Here is a 23,634-nt window from a genome sequence, read left to right as displayed (position 1 = left end):
CACACACGAAATAGTCATCAACAGCGTTTAATGTTAAATTCCCCGCTGTCACTAGCACCACGCTCGAAATGAATCGGATTAAATTTAATTAGTCCCATAGTAAAGTAAGTTGTGCAACATACGAACTTGGCATTGTTTGATTCTTCACTAAATTCAGCTCAATGACAATCCTCAAGTTTAGTTTGAGTGATGCAACTGAAATTCATGAATAAGTTTGTCAATCAAATTATCTAAATGGATTTTAATGTTCCAACGTACCGTTCTAAAAATGTATAACGTATCGGGTAGCCAAGTTATTCGTTAGTCTATCAGTCACTAAGCTGTATATCACCAGGTAGTTGAAAGTTTTATAAATGCTATCTTTCTGTTTATATTACAATATACTGAAAAACATATTGAAATATTTTAGGTAATTCTTATTACGTTGGTAGACAGTAACGGCCACAGGCGTCTACATAGCCTAAAATGATACAACAGTAGGTACGTTTGTCGACGTATCAGTTTTTAGTTCCATAAAATCAGTACGCCTCGCGACGACTGATTTTTCATACTATTGTAAAGAACAGCATGTTGTATTGTCACCACATTATTTTACATTTTTGCATTATGTGAAACTACGCCTGTGGGCAATGTACGAAAAAAGTAGTGTCTTAGTAGCTGCAACTTGTGAGATAGTAGGTACTGTCCACGAATGTGTTATACAGCAAATCAATATTGATAGCTGTTTTATGGAATACGGTAAATCATCATCATCATCATCAGGTGATCCTGACGGTAAGCAATCGCTTACAAGCAAGCGTTACAAGTGTGTTGCCTGCCTGAGGTTAGGAATCTAAGGGTCGTTGGGGAATCGAGGATTGGGAAGATTGGCAAGGGGTCGGGGAATTGGGCCTCCGGTAACCTCACTCACACAACGAAACACAACACAATCGGTGTTTTACGTCGGTTTTCGATGAGGCCGTGGTATCACTCCGGTCGAACCGGCTCATTTGTGCCTAAGCATGGCTCTTCCACACTTACAAAATGCTACACCAACCCGTGACAATCCACTTCGCACTAAGTCTTTTCTACAAATGAGGAGTTTGTCTTCTCCCACGCTTAGCAGACGAATTAGAAATTGTATTTTAAAAAGTATTAGTCTCCGAACAGCGCTGCCGTGTCTGTTTACTTAGTCCCCCAGGTATTGTATAAATAACACTCTGTTGTGTTTAGAGACTATTAATATCAATTGACTAACTGAACTGGACATAATTTGGTTAATTATTGTCATAATAATTATCTATGCATAATGTTGTCAACCAAAATGTAACACTGATGAATACACTCTATTGTTTTCAGTAGCCTTTCAGTTTTCAGTGGATCTCTATAGCCATTGTCACGAGCTGCGACAAATTTGTTCAGCGGTGAATGTATAATTTTTTTCATCTTCAAAACATATTAGACATGACATTTTAGCTACACACAAACGTGTGTACATGAGATATTCGTATTTTATGATTTTATATTGCCAGCTTTTCACAGTGTTTACTTAATACCATCAAGCAGAGCTTTAAAACAACTCACACACCAACTTTCATCACTAACAAACGTTTTTACAACACCAGTAAAGAAACCAAGAAGAAAGAAGTTTTTTTTGGGGGAATATCATCCAATTACTTCTCCCGCCTTGGGCGAGGCGGAAGGGAGTGTCAGACTCTTTCTGACTAAAAACCACCCCGTTTCTAGTCCTGCTTTTCGAGTCGGAGCCCCGGTAAACCCGCTAGGTAGTCCGCAGCTCCGGAAGAAGAAAGAAGCTGGCGCGATGTTCCGATATCGAGAAAGTTGTTGGTATTTTTTTTTTGTGGAAACTTGAATGGAATTTCGATTTATTGTGGAAACTCATTATTTTCAACCATTTTACTAACATACAAGTAAATTCCTCAACTATTTAAATTTTTAGTAGAGGCTTTTCTATGTCCAACAAGTTCAACCGATTAACACCGCAAAGTAAACATCTGTACCCTTAGTGTAAGTTTGCTTTACGATTATAGTAATCGAAGTGAGAGCGTGATGGGTGCTCTGATTGGTCGGCTCGAATAAACCAACCAGTCAGAGTGCCGAAAGCGCTCTCGTTTCGATTACTTTAAACGTAAATGAAACTTGCACTCAATACTTTATTGCTTTCCACATGTAAGGCTTAGGTGGTAAACTTAACTAGGACACAATGCGGACCCTGTCGGGCATAACAATACAAGTTTAGGAGGAACACACACATTTACATGGCATTTAACAAAAAAAAATACATCTGCCATTTATTTATCAAATGACACATACAATACAAATCAAATAATTTTGGATTCTGGCAACACCAGCCAAAGTGTCAATAACACTCTGCGGTGTTTTATTTAAATTAAATTAATTTTCTATGCTTTGACGTGAAATATTAAACCTAATCCACTTGACCAGTAGTGCAAAAATCGGTGGTAATGTTATTACAGTGAACAATTACGGCATTAAGTATATTATAATAACAGTGTTTGTGGAATACAACGGAACTCTGTATATACTGAGAACGGCGGATAAAAACGGTAAATACTATACAATGTGATAGGGGCGAGACTTCTAACCCGTTAAGGCTGAGTTCTACACCTAATTTTATCGACAAAAGTCGGGGGTCGAAGTGGTCGAATCCCCTCCCCCTAAAAGTTATGGCTATTTTAATATTTTTTTACTTTTTTTAATATCAAAGGTTGTATGCGTCGTAGAAACAAAAAAAAAACGACTAACGGTACCTAATAACCTTGGCTAACTAATTCATTACTTTTTTCATATGTTTGATAATGTTTTGGTGAGAAAAAAAATCATTTGTGAATTATTTTTACCGAAAAAATCACAATTTTTCAATATTTTCAATTAGGGGTTCAACCCCCCTATTTTTATTTTTGTCGATAAAATTAGATGTAGTACTCAGCCTTAACGGGTTAGAAGTCCCACGCCTATCACATTGTATAGTTATTAAATATAAATAACATAATATATGCCGTATGCAGTAACATTTTAATAATTAAGTGTTAAAAAGTGAACATAACTTATTAAAGTCAGTTATAAATTCGAACAGTACAAAATCCTTAATGTAAACAGTGACCAGCTGATTCATCAATCAAATAATCACCAATCACAATTCATTAAAACTTTGACTCTAAAATATTCGTTCGGAAACTGTGTCAATTCAAACTTTTTTTTTGTTTGAATACTGGTATTTTGAGAAGCGTTTCTTTTCATTCAGAAAAATAATATTAAGCTATAATCAGCATGGATTCCGATAATATTACTTTCCGAAAATTATGCAAAACTAGTTCGCTAAATGACATTAGTAATATTCACGAAAAAGCAAGTATATTCGATAGCACAATGATGAGTTTACCAGATAGTTATCATAATAACAGTCAAACATTTGACGGCCTGAATGTGTGAATTAAATTATTAACAAATGACCTACTAAGTGCTAACCAGGAAATAGAAAACCTAAATTCAGAGAATTTTCGTCTGAATGCAGATCTCCAGAACTCCCTAAAAATTATAGATCAATATAAAAAGGTTAACAGTACATTTGATAGGAAAAGTGTAACAACTAAAATTATGAGGATAAAGATCCAGAAAAAGACCCACCAAAGCACAGCGGCGGCAGGCAAATATATTTAATCAGAATACACCAAATAATCTCAGCCCAAGGGTGTCTTCCCCTTATAGTACACATTTGGACTCGCCTATTATGTGTCAAAGTCTAGAAGGACCAATTAGGACTGGAGAATGCAGTGGTGTAACACCTGAAGAACATCGCGAGAATTTAAATATATGTATAAATATAGAACCATCACCAGACTCTCTTGAGGGGGCTGGTCTGTCTGGGAGGAGAAGAATTGTTATTTTGGCTGACAATCAGGGATACAAACTAGGAGATACTCTACAAAAGCTGACTGGAGAAGAATTTATAATATCTTGTTATTCGAAATATGGAGCTCCCCTGAGGGAGGTACTAGCAGCAGCAAAAGACGAAATTAGGAAATTGAACAGTAGTGATTTTACAATTATAGTAGCAGGAATTAACGATAAAAACCCTATCGAACTTTTGTTTTTACGATTTCTTAAGAAAATACTTATAGACAAATCATATTATTCAGTAAAAGAATTTCTCGATGATGAATTGTAGGATTGCTGTGAGGAAACAAAAAAAAAAAATTTTTTTTTCAAGTGACTATTTCTGCTCTTTTGACATATTATATTATATTTTTTCAATTAGTATTAAGATTAATAACTGAATAATGAATGTTACTATTGTAAGGTTGACGTTTCTCGAAATTGTATGGATTATTATATTCTTTTTTTCTTGTTATAGTTGCAGATACAACAAGAAAAAAATACCTAATTTACATTTAAATTTGCATGGCGTGAGCCCGATTATGGTGTTTTATAATATTTGTTTTTGAAGTCTTGTTAGCTCACCTATAGTCTGCAAATAAAGAATTTTGAATTTGAATTTGAAATAATAAATTTGACATAAGCATCATTTGACATATTATGTAATTTTTCTAATAATTTCCTGATTATTATGATATACTGACATCATTAAAATTAATATTGTACCCAACTATTGTACGCCCAATGGGTGTATAATAAAATATGATAACAACTGTATTATGTACCTAACTGTGATCTACAATGAATAAATGAATTTGAATTAATTGAAGTTATCAAAATAATCAAACTATCAAATAAATAAAAGTAATTACAGGTTAGAATCATTGTTAAAATTTTATTATAAATAATCTTTATAATTAAATACAAGGTCACAATCTTAATAACAGTCAAAATAAAATATAATCGTAAACAAAATAAAAATAAAAATAGAAATAAATTCAAAGAACAGTCAAATTAAAAACAAGTGTAATGCCTAATACTAACACCAAAGTCCAACACAAAACTACTACGAAATCAATACAAAAATCTTTTACCCACTTAAGGTTTCTACTAAAGCTATTGGCATACTTTTGTTTTTCTATTTTTTTGGTTTTTTTCTTTTTTGGTTTTTTTTCTTTTTTTGGTTTTTTCATCAATAACATCGCGTAAGATTTCCAGTTCTGTGACTTTTTGCATTTTGACTAATAACCTTTCTGCGCATCGTTCATATTTGCCAGCGTACCATCTTTGATAGTATCGAAGTCTACATTATGTTGGAACAGTGCCTCGAGAGCTTCGACTGCTTCCTGATCGTTAGCATAACTTATCGCTTTTGACAAGAGCTCCCGTGGCAGGTCTTGAGAGTCGATTAAGTCTCCAATCACCTCTAAGAATGGATTGCCGTGATACAGCACGTTACGCAGCACAATACCTTCCAGTAACTTGCCCTCCTTCTTCGAGATAGACTTGTTTTTTATAAATTTTATAATGTTCTCTATGTCACCCAGTAACGTTTCTAACACAAAACGAAACTTTGGATCCAGCTTGTATAGCTGAACAAGTTCTCGTAAAGGTATTTGTTTAGGATAGCCTAGAGTGGCCCTCAGTCGTTCGATGCGATTGATTAAACACGTTGTTAATTCATGACGATTTGTTTGACAGGTTTTTGATTTTTCTTTTATTTCATTATATAGGTTTTTTATTCCTGTAAATGTATTATTTGTTGATTGATTGTTCCCTGGACACACACCTTGCACCTTGTTTAATATGAAATTTATTTTGTCTGTACTTGGCGGATACGTTGAAGGCTCTTGCTTCACCAGCTCTGCCAAAACTACGACTGATTTCCAATGTGCAGTAGTATCTTCTGCGGCAGTATCACCATTCCCTGATTGCGAAAATCGTGTCACCAGCTTTGCGAAATCTACGACTGATTGCCAAAGTCGTGTCACCGGCTTTGCCAAATCTACGAATAATTTCCAAAGTCCAGCAGTCTTATCATCATCCCGCTGTTGGAATTTCATCACCAAGTTTGCGAATTTTATGACAGATTGCCAAAGTTGCAAATTATCTGTCAGAGATTCAATCTCGTTAATACTAGTATTTTTTTCTTTTAATTTATTCTTTGCGTTATTTATTTTATTTTTTGTTAGGGAATATTTCAACAGCTTAATTTTATGGGATTTTAATATATGGTTGACCTTATCCACATAACCATTGTTTGTTTTCATACGTTCTAGTGTTTGTATTGCATTATGCTTATACGCAGATAAAATATTCATGGTTTTGTTATCAATTTCTTTATTAATTCCTTCCTTTTTTGTTAAAATTTTATCTTGATTATTTAATAGCATTGGAATTTCTTTTAGCAATTGATGTGACAATTTAGCTGGTTTCCAAACTTTTCTATAATATTCACCAGATTCCGAAACAAAGTTTTTGCATGTTTCTCAAAACCAGATTTTATTTCATCTATGCGTTGTCTGGCACGTGCTGGTAAGGCCTTAATTCTCTTATCTAGTAGAGTTAAACCATCTTTTAGTAACGAGTCATCTAATACCAATTTACACAAATCACGAATAGGAACAATTTGTTCTTTGATTTCTACTAATTCTTCTTTAACATTTAGTAACATATCGGCTTGGTTGTCCTCGATGTCAATCCTAATGCTCAGTTGTCCTTTGTTAGCATGTGACAAGAACTCTCTAATGCCTTGTAGATGTTTGATGGTGTCTGCGGATATTGCTATCTGTAGTAAGGTATTTGTCTCTTTAGATAAATGTGATGACTCTCCTCCAGTGCCTTCAACCTTTACCATTTCTCCGATAACCTGAAGAACTCTTTCAATCATAATAATACCAATATTTGTATCAGTAGTCTGTTCCAGAGCTTCGATGTATGTAATAATTTTATTTAATGAGTAATGATCACTTACCTCCATCGTTGGTTTCAGGTTATTCTCATCTAACAATTTTTCTTTGTTCGTATTGTTTTGTTCACCATCATTGGCTGGATCTGGTTGGATACAATATTTGTTAAGTATATCTTTTAAATTTAGAAGACAGGTTTTGTAATGCTCTCGCTCGAAGTATAGCACAGGACCGTTATACAACTTATGTATATCATATGTTGTCTTAAGCCTTCATTCTACTCCATTGTAGATACCTGGGTGATGAGTTTCTGTTAGCTGTCTATCTGCAGGTAGATACAATCTCCAGTCTTCACTCGTCCGGTAGATTAGATGATAGATAGCACATTCTATTTCTCTGTAAGTGTCCGATACGGTTTTTAACTGTTCTGTGTTGAGACGTTTTTTTAAATGATTTCTTATAATGTACAGCTTTTCTAACAAAAGTAACGCTATATTAAAATCCAACTTCCGAAAATAAACTTCGTACTTAATATACATTTGTGCTCTGTAGTATTCGCTGTCCGGATCTGCAAGGTACGATTTGAGCAGAAGTTCGACTTCGGGTGTAACATCTTCTATTCTTACCCTATCTATATCCGAATACTTGTCATATATACTCAACACAGTCAGTAGTACTCCAGCAGTGTCCTTTGCGGAAGCATCATGTGACAGTGGTTCTGGCAGTTTGCTGTACAGTTCTTGCTGAAAGTCATTCAACGTGACGAGACATTTGAAATTAATAAGTAGTTGTTGGTTCTTTACAATGGCTGGGTTCTCAGCATCTTTTAGTATTTGTCCAAGATTATTAAACTTATCCTTTTTGTGGCCTTTCCAATACAAGTCGCCGCTCCAGTAGTTGTACAACTTCTCCACCATTTCGAAATCTTCCAGCCGCAGCGCATGTCTGACCGCTTTTGTTCTCTTCGCAATCACTTCTGTAATGTTTTGTGTACTGTCAGTGAGATAGTACAAAATATCAGTTTGACTCAGCAAGTAGTCGAGAACATGCTTCTGGTTGTGGGAACACGCGGCAATGACAAGGTCGTCCTGTGTAGGACATGCCCTTGTGTTCTCGTACGCTTTAGATAGCGTTCTGATGCGATCCACGTCTTGTTCGAACCATTTAACTATGTTCTTCACCTCGTCTATCTTCCCTCTCCGTACAGCATCTCGTAGTTCCTTTAGTTTTGTCACAGGGTCCATTTGGAATCTGTAAATAAAATCATATAACATTAGGAATTTTATTCTGGTCAACGTACTTTTTCTGGTTAACGTAGTTTTAGTTTTGAGTTTACTCTTGAACTACTTATTCGTTTAAAAACAATAAAGTCAAATTATGATATCACTTTAAATTCTATTTTGTGTTTTCACAAACAGTCTAATAATATTTAAGTAATTAAAAAAATTAAAACTCTCAATGTTTAGGGTAGCTCTGCTTGCCTTCTCTTATCAGTGTAATAGCGCAATGATATCAGAATAATTAATGAGCTTATAACTATGCAGCAAATCGTTCTTGAAATATTAAATACAAGCACGTCTCGTGCGGTTAATATTTTAGATAGAGTTGCATTCTTGTGTCGCTAAACATTTTGAGAACCGAATCAATAGAAGATTACATCTAACAAAACAATTGTGTCTAAGTGCTAAGAGCCATGCTTCGGCACGAATGAGCCGGCTCGACCGGAGTGATACCACGGCCTCACAGGAAACCGACGTGAAACAACGCTTGCGTTGTATTTCGTTACATTGCGTCGTGTGTGTGTGTGTGAGTGAGGTTACCGGAGGCCCAATCACATCCAATCTTCCCAATCGACGATTTTCCCAATAACTCTTACATTCCTAACCCCCAAAAGGCCGGCAACGCCTTTAGTGTGTCGGGTGTCCTTGGGCGGCGGCGATTGCTTACCATCAGGTGATCCGTCCACTCGTTTACCGGCTTATACCATAAAATATATTATATAATTTGTGCACGTTTCCTTCTTTATAGTTATATGCTTACATAGTATTGTAAAACAACAGGTTGCTACGTATTATAATTATAATTTATCTACGTATCACACATCTACGCCCATGGTAGCGTTGTGTTAACACACCCTTGTGATCGATTGCATCATAATATTTTGAATTGTAAATTCAAACACAATGTAAGTGTTTAAATGAATAAATGAAATGAAATATTTACTACAAGTTAATATAAAGCTTGATTTATAAGAGGAACTGTAAAGTTACTTACGGATTGCCGGCTTCCTTGTATTTTGTTAGTTAATTGATAATGTGGAGAAATTAGTTTTTTAGAATTTGTATTCGATTTCCTCAATTGTATTATTATATGTAATATATTCGTGCACTACTGTTGCTCAGTAAAACCACTAAACAAAATATTTAGGTTTGTATTGGGACTGCGCGCGATAACAGACGTTCGCCAATTTATATGTATTATTTGTGAGTCATCGGGCAAGGCACAGATAGTGTAATCCATAGATATAATAAATTCATATATTTGTGGTAAAATCTGTGGCACAGTGTGGTCATGTCGCTAGTTGCAATTGCAGATATTAAATAAAATTAATTGTTATGTGTACTAAAAATATTGTGTTTTTACCAAAATCAACTCGAATGGTTTTAAAGTTTAAAAAGACAGATACAGACCAAACAACCGCGATACATTTACAACTTTATACTGAAAGCAATAAAGTTGGTTAAGAAAAATCCACAATAATCAATTTTTATCGAATAGAATTGCTAACTGAACAATTTAACGAAATAAGACCTAATTTAAAATGTCTCTTATTTAAAATATTAGTTGCGAGTGGGAATACAACTCTCGAGTCCGGGGTCGGTGGACATGCAAACTGTGTACTGCAAAGTTTATCTATTCAGTCAACCGATAATTGATATAATATACACAGTTTTATAAAACAATCGTCTATAGTATATTGGACGTACAACAATAGAACCGGCAGCGACACGTAGCTTCAATGTCAACACCATATGAACCAGTAGACGACCACGGGCCGCTGCTGAACATCGGCATCCCTCAACGACTTCTGAGCGACAAACTCTGCTACACGTTATTATTAACAGCTGGCTATTTCAGTATTATATTTTCACTCACTTTCATGAGAAACAGTCAAGTAAATACTATGTTTGACTTATTCCCGAGAGTAAGTTGCTAATCGTTGTCTTAAGTGCGGGAGAGCCATGCTTCGGCACGAATGGGCCGGCTCGACCGGAGTGATACCACAGCCTCACCGAAAACCGACCTGAAACAACGCTTGCATTGTGTGAGTGAGGTTACCGGAGGCGAAATACCCCCTTTCCCAATCTTAACAATCCCCGATTCCCCAACAAACTTTAAATTCATAACCCCCGAAAGGCTGGCAACGCACTTGTAACGCCTTGTGTTTCGGGAGTCCATGGGCGGCGGTGATTGTTTACCATCAGGTTATCCGTCTGCTCGTTCACCAGCTTATACCATAAAAAAGTAGCTTTGGAACAAAGGTCCGATGGAACTGTTATACAAGGTTTATACATTGTATAAAAGTCCCTCATTAAAATAAAGAGAGAAAAATTAAGCCCTGGAAAAATATTTAATTTAATATATGAGTTTTTCTTAAAAAAAAATCAATATGTAGTGTACTTTTTTTACTTTAGTTGAATTAATAGCCAATGTGGGCTCAACTGCACTATTAAACTGAAAAGTCACTCATTGAGAAGAAGGCGTGATGTTATAGAAACTTTACTACCTAGAGTTGTTATATGTCAATATACATCAATATTTACACCAATGACTATTTTCTTCCTTCAGATAATATCTATCCTAAGGTTATTGAAGATATCGCTCTAGTGCCTTGCTAGCACGACGCTAGTAATTTAGTCGACTAGCGAATATTTAGTCGAGTAGCGAGTATTTAGTACCTCTCTCTCGCTTCAATGTAATTACTTAATACTTCCTAATACTCGACAAAAATAGCTAGCGCAGTGCGAACGAGGCATATGCGTTGAGGCCGTCCGATTTTATAAAATATATATTTTTTTGTTTTATTCGTAAAAAATGGTTTACTTTACTATAAAGAATTATCAATCTACCTATACATATATGGCAACACTGAACTAATCATAAATAAATAACATTGTAGGAACAATCAGATTGAACTACTCCAACACCAATTTGTCGAATATTTTTATTGAACTTTCGACTTTATTTAAAGATAACAAAGTCGAATACAGAAACTAGTAGTATGACCTGCCAGTGTCTGTGCGTTTCTTTATAAGACTTCCAACTTTAAAGTCTTGTAATAAAGTCGAAAATGTTTAAAGTTAGTCAGACAGTAGTCGGTTGTTAGTCCATACGTGATATGTTTGCACATGTTGAAATAATTCAGGCGCTCCTAAATATTTCGGCTAGCCAGGCAATACGATAACATAATATATACATACATATGGATACCATATGAGGAAACCTCTTATGAATTAATTTAAACCACATATTTGTTATCATTTTGGCTGACAATATATTTACGCTGCAGACTTGGTGACCCAACGGGAAAATGTTCGACTTATGTTATTTCTAGGAGATGATGGCGACTTTTGAACTGGTAAATATTTTAGTTTCTATTTATATGTACTTAAGTAGTGAATCAGTAATGAATACTCAAAAGCCCGTTGCTCCAGTCGGACATAAATAATATCTCTACCCGATATTAATAATTCGCAGCCGATTACAGATTATTAAACATGAATCAACAAAGATAAAGTTGTTATCAGTCAACTTGTGTCATGTATGTATTTTGTTCAATCCGGACAATGAAAGAATTATAAAATTTATTGACTTTGTGATTTAACTATCCAAATATATAAATCTGAAGAGAGTTGAGAGAATTGCTTGCAATGTTAGTGGTGATTGAAATATATAAATGGTGTCCCTGAAGACGACAATTATCAAGAAAATATACCTAAAAAAATTCTAAGCTATGCAGTTGTCAAATCACAGTGAATTGACAACTGCTGTGTTATCCACGAAAAAGTACAGAGCCCCTGTGCTCTTGTTACTAAAAATCTTTATATTTTCGTCTGTATTTTTGCCTATGTTATCCTGAATAGTGCTTTAGTAAAAGGGAATAATAAATTATTAGCCAATTGCTTTAGTTTGCAAAAGGATGACATATGCATCTCTTCCCACACCTTCGGGGATAAAAGGCGTGGATTCGCAAGGATGACATCTTTTGAAGAATTAAGTGTTATGTTGTTGTTATTATTAAAACCATGTTTACCACATTTATTTATTATTTATTTATTTATGTAGAAAAACATGCATAATTTAACAGCCTAAGCCAATACATTATATAAATAAAATGGTAAAAATTTTCAACAAAGAAAAAAGGAATACAATATTTTTAATTACTTAAAACTAATCATCAGCCATCCATCTTCTCACAAAACCTTAAACATTCACTACGTACCATTTAGTAAGTTGAATATGCCCCAACACTAAAACAAGATAGTAATAATAACAATAATATGTTGGGCGGATGGATCAAGGGCTTGATGCAGAAAGCAGTACTCCTCGAAACGGCACGTATTGTGAGGAGATTCCTGTCTCTGGAGCCCTAACCGGTAGCTTGGACCATGCTCCCGCTACTAGTCGGCTCCTATTTTTATATTTTTAAATGTTATTTTGTTTTCTGTATTTTATGAGTAATGTTTAAAAATATAATTTTAGAGTATATAATACAAATAAATACTCGTATATTAATACACTAACATAGTCAAAGTCAAATAATTTATTCCAATTAAACCATAAATACTTAGGTGCTTTTGAAATGTCAGCAAATAAAGAAATAAATAATAGACTGGCAGTCTTTCCGTCAGTGAAGTTAGGTGCTCGTTCCAAAGTGTAGCTTCGATTAAGAAGAACAAGCAAGAAATTCCATTAGCAAAACTTGGTCTTTAAAAATTGTCATCCTTTTCCAAATTAAAGCAGTTGGCTAAAAATGTATTATTTCCTATGACTAAAGCACTATTCAGGATAACGTAGGCAAAAATAAATATAGTTGAAAAAATTAAGATTTTTAGTAACAAGAGTCAAAATACTGGTACAGGGTATACGTTTTCGATGAAGAAAAATCACTGTAATTTAAAAATATTATGAATTAGTTTCTTTTTTATACTTTTCTGATAACTGTTGAAACCTTGATGATTGACTTCAAGGACATCCTGTATGTATAGATATGAGATAAAACATATAGTAAAAATTCTAATGTAATACATAAGACGTGCTTGTATTTAATATTTCAAGAACACTCTGCGCTGTTTTATTTAAATTAAATAAATGTTCTATGCTTTGACATGAAATATTAAACCTAATCCACTTGACCAGTAGTGCAAAATCGGTGGTAATGTTATTACAGTGAACAATTACGTCATTGAGTATATAATAACAGTGTTTGTTACTAGCAGCAGGAGGTACTAGCAGCAGCAAAAGACGAAATTAGGAAATTGAACAGTAGTGACTTTACAATTATAGTAGCAGGAATTAACGATAAAAACCCTATCGAACTTTTGTTTTTACGATTTCTTAAGAAAATACTTATTGACAAATCATATTATTCAGTAAAAGAATTTCTCGATGATGAGTAGTAGGATTGCTGTGACGTAACAAAAAAAAAAAATCAAGTGACTATTTCTGCTCTTTTGACATATTATATTATATTTTTTCAATTAGTATTAAGACTAATAACTGAATAATGAATGTTACTATTGAAAGTTTGACGTTTCTCGAAATTGTATGGATTATTATATTCTTTTTACCCGACTGCCAAGGAAGGGTTATGTTTTTCGCGCGTATCTTGTATGTATGAGCCTAATATTCTTTATTACCTCATTTCTTCGAAACGGCTTAATGGATTTCGACAATCAGGGTATCGTTGGATTCGTCTTAATTACCCAAGTGTTCTTAGATATGTGACGTAAAACAAAAACCAACATGGCGGCCGTGAGGCGCCCTAGATAGGAGTAAAAAAAAAAAATTTTTTATTTGCTACAATATGGGTATCAAATTAAAGAGCTCATCATGAGGATTCCAAAATGGTATATCACTGACATATACAGGGTGTCCCTGAAGTCGACGTCCAACAAGCACCAGATGATCGGCAAGGTTCCAACTGTTATCAGAAAAATATAAAAAAATTCTAAGTCCTACAGTTTTTAAATTACAGTGACTTATGTGTTATCCACGAAAAAGTACACCCTGTGCCAGTCTTTTGACTCTTGTTGCTACAAATCTTTATTTTTTTGTCTGCAGTCTTCCTTACATTATCCTGAATAGTGCTCCAGTAATATGGAATCATAAATTCTTAGCCAACTGCTTTAGATTGGAAAACATTGTTAGTTTTAGAGGAACCAAATACTCTGAATAAAATTTTCACCTTACTTTAAGTGACTGTACTGAATAAATTATGTATGGCGCTAGTAGTGGCAAATTTCACCAAAGTTGGCGCATTTAATAAGGATTATAAAATGGTATAGCACTTTGCAAATTATTTCTTAAATTCGACATTAATAGCAGACATTTTTAATAGCAACAAGAGTCAAAAGACTGGCACAGGGTGTACTTTTTCGTGGATAACACATAAGTCACTGTAATAATTTAAAAAGTGTATGACTTAGAAATTTTTTTATATTTTTCTGATAACAGTTGGAACCTTGCTGATCATCTAGTGCCCGTTGGACGTCGATTTCAGGGACACCCTGTAGAAAAAAATACTATGTGCAATTATGTTCTTTATTATCCAAACTAAATACTCGTATAGGTACTACGCGACGCGATTGACTAGCGGTGTCTGAACTTAAAAGTGAAAAGTGATAATAAAAGTACGTCTTAACTAAATTATTTAGAATGAATTTATTTATAAATAAAGGACTAGCGACCCGCCCTCGCTTTGCTGAACGTTAAATAAGGAATCTATCTACATAGTCGTTTACCTATAGCCCATGCGACGCGTCAACTGTAAAGACCGTTTTTTGTATAAAACTAGTAGAAATTTTGAAACAGTGTAAAGAGCAAATTTTATCTTCATTTAATGTAGAAAATTAATAGACTATTTAAAAGGATAAGGATTAATACTATTACGGACAAAAACCCCTCACAATAAAAGATCCAAAAAATATTAAATAGTCCACACGACGAAAATTCTTTTAAAGAATTAGACCGTTTACGAAATTTGTAAATAGTAAATTTTACTGCCCTTAATCCTTCTTCTTTTTCTAATTCCTTTACTCTCTTTGTGTTACGCAATCAATCTAAAATAACTGGATCGACGTGTGTTATTTTTTTATTATCTTGGTATTGGAAGTAGTTCTCTCGTGTCGCGGGTGAAATCTTGAGAAACACATAGCCGTATTATAACTAACTAAAAAGTGTTAAATAAAAATAAATAAATTAAAAAAATTAAAAAAACCCGACTGCATAAAACTGCATAACATAATTGAGTGTAACAGTCGGGGCCCATTAAATAAACTAGACTAAAATCATTCAATATGGGTCCCGACTGTTGCACTCAATTATGTTATGCAGTTTTATGCAGTCGGGTTTTTTAATTTTTTTCATAAATTATTATATTCTTTTTTTCTTGTTATAGTTGCAGATACTGTGTACCGTTATTCGTTTATACCTAATTTACATTTAAATTTGCATGGCGTGAGCCTGATTATGGTGTTTTATAATCTTTTTTTAGAATTCTTGTTAGCTCACCTATAGTCTGCAAATAAAGAATTTTGAATTTGAATTTGAAATAATACATTTGACAAATGTAATTTTTGTAATAATTTCCTGATTATTATGATATACTGACATCATTAAAACTAATATTGTAAATTTAAATGTAAATTAGGTATAAACGAATAACGGTACACAGTATCTGCAACTATAACAAGAAAATAAAAATAAATAAATTAAAAAAATTAAAAAACCCGACTGCATAAAACTGCATAACATAATTGAGTGTAACAGTCGGGGCCCATTAAATAAACTAGACTAAAATCATTCAATATGGATTTTTATTTAAATTTGCATGGCGTGAGCCTGATTATGGTGTTTTATAATCTTTTTTTAGAATTCTTGTTAGCTCACCTATAGTCTGCAAATAAAGAATTTTGAATTTGAATTTGAAATAATACATTTGACAAATGTAATTTTTGTAATAATTTCCTGATTATTATGATATACTGACATCATTAAAACTAATATTGTACCCAACTATTGTACGCCCAATGGGCAGGGCACAGCTGAACTCAAGAAAATATGATACCAAATGTATTATGTACCTACCTGTGATCTACAATGAATAAATGAATTTGAATTAATTGAAGTTATCAAAGTAATCAAACTATCAAATAAATAAAAGTAATTACAGGTTAGAATCATTGTTAAAATTTTATTATAAATAATCTTTATAATTAAATACTTCATAATCTTAATAACAGTCAAAATAAAATATAATCGTAAACAAAATAAAAATAGAAATACATAGTGAAAATAAATTCAAAGAACAGTCAAATTAAAAACAAGTGTAAGCCTAATACTAACACCAAAGTCCAACACAAAACTACTGGGAAATCAATATAAAAATCTTTTACCCACTTAAGGTTTCTACTAAAACTATTGGCATATAAATACACGACATTTCTTTTCACTTTTAATGACCGTGGGTAGTTCGTTGTACTATTTAATGGACATTACGTAAGGGCCTGTAGATCGAATTTTAAACGTGAATTCGGTAGGTAAGTTTAGTCTGAAACGATGTCTTTGTTGAAAGCGAGTTTGGATCTTCGCGTTTTGTGTAACATTCCTGATGTTTCCGTACTTTGCATGTTTCCAATATGTATATACTGGGGGGAGTTACGATATTTTGTTTTTAGAAGAATGGTTTGCAACTGTTTGTTTGTTCACTGTTTTTTGTTTTATTTCTTTTATTCGTTTTGGTTTTATCTTCAATAACATCGCGTAAGATTTCCAGTTCTGTGATTTTTTGAATTTTGAGTAATAACCTTTCTGCGCATCGTTCATATTTGCCAGCGTACCATCGTTGATAGTATCGAAGTCTACATTATGTTGGAACAGTGCCTCGAGAGCTTCGACTGCTTCCTGATCGTCAGCATAACTTATCGCTTTTGACAAGAGCTCCCGTGGTAGCTCTTGAGAGTCGATTAAGTCTCCAATCACCTCTAAGAATGCATTGCCGTGATCCAGGACGTTACCGAGCACAATATATTCTAGTAACCCACGACTTTTCCTCGAGTTTTGTTTGGTAATATTCATGACGTTCTCTATATCGGCCAGTAACATTTCTAACTCAAAACGAAACTTTGGATCCAGCTTGTATAGCTGAACAAGTTCTCGTAAAGGTATTTGTTCTGGATACCTTAGAGTGGCCCTCAGTCGTTTGATGCGATTGATTAAACACGTTGTTAATTCATGACGCTTTGTGTACTCTTTTACTTCTATATAGGTTTTTGATTTTTTTTCTACTTCTTCATTTAGGTTTTTTATTCCTGTAAATGTATTATTTGTTGATTGATTGTTCCCTGGACACACACCTTGCACCTTGTTTAATATGAAATTTATTTTGTCTGTACTTGGCGGATACGTTGAAGGCTCTTGGTTCACAAGCTCTGCCAAATCTACGACTGATTTCCAATGTGCGGTAGTATCTTCTGCGGCAGTATCACCATTCCCAGATTGCGAAAATCGTGTCACCAGCTTTGCGAAATCTACGACTGATTGCCAAAGTCGTGTCACCAGCTTTGCCAAATCTACGACTGATTTCCAATGTGCGGTAGTATCTTCTGCGGCAGTATCACCATTCCCAGATTGCCAAAGTCGTGTGTCTTCTGCGGCAGTGTCTTCTGCGGCAATGTCTTCTGCTGCAGTGTCTTCTGTGGCAGTGTCTTCTGCGGCAGTGTCTTCTGCGGCAGTGTCTTCTGCGGCAGTATCTTCTGCAGCAGTATCTTCTGCGGCTGTACCTTCTGCGGCAATATCTTCTGTGGCTGTATCTTCTGCGGTAGTCTTTTCTGCGGCTGTATCTTCTCCAGTAGTCCTTCCTGCTGCAGTATCTTCTACGGCAGTGTTTTCTGCGGTTGTATATTCTGCGAAAATCTTTTCAACGGCTGTATCTTCTGCGGTTGTATATTCTGCGACAGTCTTTTCTACGGCAGTGTCTTCTGCGGTTGTATATTCTGCGACAGTCTTTTCTACGGCTGTATCTTCTGCAGCAGTTTTTCCTGCTGCAGTATCTTCTACGGCAGTGTCTTCTGCGGTTGTATATTCTGCGACAGTCTTTTCTACGGCTGTATCTTCTGCGGTTGTATATTCTGCGACAGTCTTTTCTACGGCTGTATCTTCTGCGGTTGTATATTCTGCGGTAGTCTTTTCTACGGCTGTATCTTCTACAGCAGTATCTTCTGCGGTTGTATATTCTGTGACAGTATGTTCTGCGGCTGTATATTCTGCTTTAGTTTTTTCCTCAGCAGTGTCTTTTGCGGCAGTGGCTTCTGCGGAAGTATTATTTGTTCCTTTATCACCATCCCCCTTTTGGTATTTCCTTACTAGGTTTGCGAATTCTACGACAGATTGCCAAAGTTGCAAATTATCTGTCAGAGATTCAATCTCGTTAATACTAATTTTTTTTGATTTTAATCTATCCTTTGTAATATTTATATCATTTAATGTTGGGGAACATTTCAACGGGTTAATTTTATGGAATTCTAATGTAGGGTTGACCTTATCTACACAATCATTGTTTGTTTTCATACGTTCTAGTGTTTGTATTGCATTATGCTTATACGCAGATAAAATATTCATGGTTTTGTTATTAATTTCTTTATTAATTTCTTCCTTTTTTGATAAAATTTCATCTTTGTTTTTTAATAGCATTGGAATTTCTACAAGCAATTGATGTGACATTTTAGCTGGTTTCCAAACTTTTCTATAATATTCACCGGACTCCGAAACAAAGTTTTTTGCATGTTTCTCAAAACCAGATTTTATTTCATCTATGCGTTGTCTGGCACGTGCTGGTAAGGCCTTAATTCTCTTATCTAGTAGATCTAAACCATGTTGTAGTAACGAGTTATCTAATACCAATTTACACAAATCACGAATAGGAACAATTTTTTCTTTGATTTCTACTAATTCTTCTTTAACATTTAGTAACATATCGGCTTGGTTGTTCTCGATGTCAATCCTAATGCTCAGTTGTCCTTTGTGAGCATGTGACAAGAAGTCTCTAATGCCTTTTAGATGTTTGATGGTGTCCGCGGATATTGCTATCTGTAGGTAGGTTTTTGTCTCTTTAGATAAATGTGATGACTCTCCCCCAGTGCCTTCAGCCTTAACCATTTCTCCGATAACCTGAAGAACTCTTTCAATCGTAATGATATCTGTATCAGTAGTCTGTTCGAGAGCTTCGATGTATGTAATAATTTTATTTAATGAGTAATGATCACTTACCTTCATCTTTGGTTTTAGATAATTCTCATCTAACAATTTTTCAGTGTTTGTATTGTTTTGTTCACCATCAATGACTGGATCTGGTTTGATACAATATTCGTTAAGTATATCTTTTAAATTTCGAAGACAGGTTTTGTAATGTTCTCGTTCCAAGTATAACACGGGACTATTATACAACTTATGTATATCATATGTTGTCTTAAGCCTTCCCATTGCCCCATTGTAGATACCTATGTGATGAGTTTCTTCTGTTAACTGTCTATCTGCAGGTAGATACAATCTCCAGTCTTCGCTCGTCCGGTAGATTAGATGATAGATAGCATATTCTATTTCTCTGTAAGTCTTTGATGCGGTTTGCAACTGGTTTGTGTTGAAATGTTTTTTTAAATAATTTCTTATAATGTATAACTTTTCCAATAAAAGTAACGCCATATTGAAATCCACTTTCCGAAAATAGAATTCGTATTTAATATCCGCTAACGCTCTGAAATATATGCTGTCCGTATCTTCAAAGTACGATTTGATTTGTTTTTCTTTGGTAACATCTTTTATTCTTACCTTATCTATAACCGAATACTCGTCATATATATTCAACAGATTCAGTATCACTCTAGCAGTTTCGACTGTATCTTTTCCGTTAGTGCCTTCTGCAGCAGTGTCTTCAGCGACAGCATAATGTGACAATGGTTTTGGCAGGGTGTTGTACAGTTTTTGCTGAAAGTCATTTACTTTGATGATAGATTCGAAATCTATAATTAGCTGTTGATTTATTGTCATAAAACGACAACGGATCAAAATTTTCTTAAAAATGCTGCAAACCCAGCCAAGAAAGTTTTTATCGCCGTTTTTATAGTTATTAGCGCCGTTGAGTATTTTCCCAAGCATCTCAAAGTTATCCTTTCGGTGTCCTTTCCAATACAAGTCGCCGATCCAGTAGTCGTACAACTTCACCACCATTTCGAAATCTTCCAGCCGCAGCGCATGTCTGACCGCTTCTGTTCTCTTCTCAATCACTTCTGTAATGTTTTGTGTACTGTCAGTGAGATAGTACAAAATATCAGTTTGACTCAGCAAGTAGTCGAGAACATGCTTCTGGTTGTGGGAACACGCGGCAATGACAAGGTCGTCCTGTGTAGGACATGCCCTTGTGTTCTCGTACGCTTTAGATAGCGTTCTGATGCGATCCACGTCTTGTTCGAACCATTTAACTATGTTCTTGACCTCGTCTATCTTCCCTCTCCCTACAGCAACTCGTAGTTCCTTTAGTTTTGTCACAAGCTCCATTTGGAGTCTGTAAATAAAATCATACAGAATAAATATTTCGTTGATATAACATTAGGAATTTTATTCTGGTCAACGTACTTTTTCTGGTTAACGTAGTTATAGTTTTGAGTTTACTCTTGAACTACTTATTCGTATAAAAACAATAAAGTCAAATTATGATACCAATTTTAATTCTATTTTGTGTTTTCACAAACAGTCTAATAATATAAAAGTAATAAAAAAATTAGAATCACTAATGAATAATTTAGAACTCTCAATGATTACGGTAGCTCTGCTTGCCTTTTCCTATCAGTGTAATAGCGCAATGATATCAGAATAATTAATGAGCTTATAATCATACAGCAAATCGTTCTTGAAATATTAAATACAAGCACGTCTTGTGTACCTATTACAATAGAATGTTTACTATGTGTTTTATCTATATCTATACATACAGGGCGACCTTGATGTCAATCATCAAGGTTTCAACAGTTATCAGAAAAGTATAAAAAGAAACTAATTCATAATATATTTAAATTACAGTGATGTTTCTTCATCGAAAACGTATACCCTGTACCAGTATTTTGACTCTTGTTACTAAAAATCTTAATTTTTTCAACTATACAATTTATTTTTGCCTACGTTATCCTGAATAGTGCTTTAGTCATAGGAAATAATACATTTTTAGCCAACTGCTTTAATTTGGAAAAGGATGACAATTTTTGACGAACCAAGTGTTACTAATGGAATTTCTTGCTTGTTCTTCTTAATCGAAGCTACACTTTGGAACGAGCACCTAACTTCACTGACGGAAAGACTGTCAGTCTATTATTTATTTCTTTATTTGCTGACGTTTCAAAAGCACCTAAGTATTTATGGTTTAATTGGAATAAATTATTTGACTTTGACTATGTTAGTGTATTAATATATCCCACCCAAAACATAAATGTGAAAGGCTGCCAAGTTCGATAATATTGGAATGCTTCGCCTATAAAGGAAGTGAGATCTAAATAAGTACCAAGTTCCATACACAGACCTCAGTTAAAAATAGTTACAGGAATGCACACTTGATTTTCCGCAGTTTTTCTGTACTTTTTAATGATATAACTTGGCAAGTTTTAATAGAAAATTATATACTTGACTCATTGCGTTTAGTAGGTTTATAACAAAGTGTGTGAAAACTTGCCAAGTTAAGACCTACAATAGGTACATTAATGAAATTTTGTATTTTAGTAGTAAGTAGATCTCGACAGATACTAGAAATTTCATATGCGTAGATAAAATAGATTTTAAGTTATAGGTGGGTCGAACTTGGCCCGAAATGGTTCGTGTAATATAACCCACGGCCGGTGTGTCGGTTTTTTTGCTCGAACTTGGCGGACACACTGCCGTGTGTCTAGATTTATTTGTATTAAATACTCTAAAATTATATTTTTAAACATTACTCATAAAATATAAAAAAAAAACAAAATAACATTTAAAAATATAAAAATAGGAGCCGACCAGTAGCGGGAGCATGGTCCAAGCTACCGGTTAGGGCTCCAGAGACAGGAACCTCCTCACAATACGTGCCGTTTCGAGGAGTACTGCTTTCTGCATCAGGCCCTTGATCCATCCGCCCAACATATTATTGTTATTACTATCTTGTTTTAGTGTTGGGGCATATCCAACTTACTAAATGGATATGCCCCAACACTACGGACGTACGTAGTGACGACTACGTAGGACGTACGTAGTGAATGTTTAAGGTTTTGTGAGAAGATGGATGGCTGATGATTAGTTTTAAGTAATTAAAAATATTGTATTCCTTTTTTCTTTGTTGAAAATTTTTACCATTTTAACTATATATGTATTGGCTTAAGCTGTAAAATTATGAATGTTTTTCTAAATAAATAAAGAAATAATAAATAAATGAGATAAACATGGTTTTGATAATAACAACAAAATAACACTTAATTCTTCAAAAGATGTGATCCTTGCAATTCCACGCCTTTTATCCCCGAAGGTGTGGGAAAAGATGCATATGTCATCCTTTTGCAAACTAAAGCAATTGGCTAATAATTTATTACTAGTGGTCGCCTAGTGGTCGAAATTCAACCATATACGATTTAATTTACAATACCACTTAACATACGTTCAAGGATAATTTATTTTTATTTAACTCAAACTCAAACAAACTCTTTTATAAAACTCTTTTCATATGAGACGTGAGAATATCATCGCAATGTCTATCGATTTTGACGTTTTGTCAAATACGATCAGATACTATGCATGTGTGTGTAATGTTTTATTTATTGATTTAATGTACTTTATAAGCATTATTTTTGAAAAATATTAGCGTCCTGCACTTCTCCTACACATAAACTATAAGTGTACCAAATTTTATGCTCCTACGTCCGCGCAATTTTCGTAAAAAGCGGTCCAAAGTTTTTGCATCACGTATTAATATATAGATTATTATTCCCTTTTACTAAAGCACTATTCATGATAACATATAGGCAAAAATACAGACGAAAATATAAAGATTTTTAGTAACAAGAGCACAGGGGCTCTGTACTTTTTCGTGGATAACACATAAATCACTGTGATTTGAAAACTGCATAACTTAGAATTTTACTTGATAATTGTCGTCTTCAGGGACACCATTTATATATTTAAATCACCACTAACATTGTAAACAATTCTCTCAACTCTCTTCAGATTTATTTATTTGGATAGTTAAATCACAAAGTCAATAAATTATAATTATTTCATTGTCCGGATTGAACAAAATACATACATGACACAAGTTGACTGATAACAACTTTATCTTTGTAAATTAATGTTTAATAATCTGTCATCGGCTGCGAATTATTAGTATCGGGTTGAGATATTATTTATGTCCGACTGGAGTAACGGGCTTTTGAGTATTCATTACTGATTCAATACTTAAGTACATATAAATAGAAATTAAATATGTACCACTTCAAAAGTCGCCATCATCCCCTAGAAATAACATAAGTCGAACATTTTCCCG

General features: G+C 34.2%; 3 protein-coding genes across 6 annotated transcripts in view; 1 reads left to right on the top strand and 2 right to left on the bottom strand.

The window, feature by feature from the left end:
* LOC118272828 (uncharacterized) overlaps positions 1-23,634 on the top strand; it is a 44,828-nt gene that overhangs the window by 14,596 nt on the left and 6,598 nt on the right. The gene's annotated exons all lie outside the window — the stretch shown is intronic.
* On the bottom strand, positions 4,773-23,503 carry LOC118272827 (uncharacterized). 4 transcript variants are annotated; one of them, XM_050693524.1, is made up of 3 exons: positions 23,236-23,503; positions 16,895-20,646; positions 4,773-5,146 (listed from the first exon to the last, which is right to left on the bottom strand). In XM_050693524.1, the coding sequence occupies exons 1-3, from the start codon at positions 23,262-23,264 to the stop codon at positions 5,139-5,141; spliced, it is 3,789 nt and encodes a 1,262-aa protein (XP_050549481.1). In that variant the 5' UTR covers positions 23,265-23,503; the 3' UTR covers positions 4,773-5,138. The 4 variants fall into 4 exon arrangements, with proteins under 4 accessions (XP_050549481.1, XP_050549482.1, XP_050549483.1 ...); XM_050693525.1 differs by having other exon boundaries at positions 4,773-5,321; positions 17,070-20,646; XM_050693526.1 differs by having other exon boundaries at positions 4,773-5,693; positions 17,451-20,646; positions 23,236-23,497.
* On the bottom strand, positions 6,861-9,321 carry LOC118272393 (uncharacterized). Its single transcript, XM_035588872.2, has 2 exons — positions 9,081-9,321; positions 6,861-8,057 (listed from the first exon to the last, which is right to left on the bottom strand). The coding sequence occupies exon 2, from the start codon at positions 8,048-8,050 to the stop codon at positions 7,079-7,081; it is 972 nt and encodes a 323-aa protein (XP_035444765.2). The 5' UTR covers positions 8,051-8,057; positions 9,081-9,321; the 3' UTR covers positions 6,861-7,078.

This window comes from Spodoptera frugiperda, chromosome 4 (assembly GCF_023101765.2).
Source record: "Spodoptera frugiperda isolate SF20-4 chromosome 4, AGI-APGP_CSIRO_Sfru_2.0, whole genome shotgun sequence".
NCBI classification, from domain to species: Eukaryota; Metazoa; Arthropoda; class Insecta; order Lepidoptera; family Noctuidae; genus Spodoptera; species Spodoptera frugiperda.
Note: the sequence above shows the minus strand (reverse complement) of the source record. Positions and strands in the feature narration are given on the sequence as shown.

Bases quoted from the DNA above. Each gene is read 5' to 3' on its own strand.
- LOC118272393 (XM_035588872.2), bottom strand. From the start codon at position 8,050: ATGGACCCTGTGACAAAACTAAAGGAACTACGAGATGCTGTACGGAGA.
- LOC118272827 (XM_035589522.2), bottom strand. From the start codon at position 23,264: ATGGTGTCCCTGAAGACGACAATTATCAA. The intron at 20,647-23,235 runs GTAAAATTCTAA...TTTTATTTACAG, and splicing joins CTGAAGACGACAATTATCAA to ACTCCAAATGGAGCTTGTGA.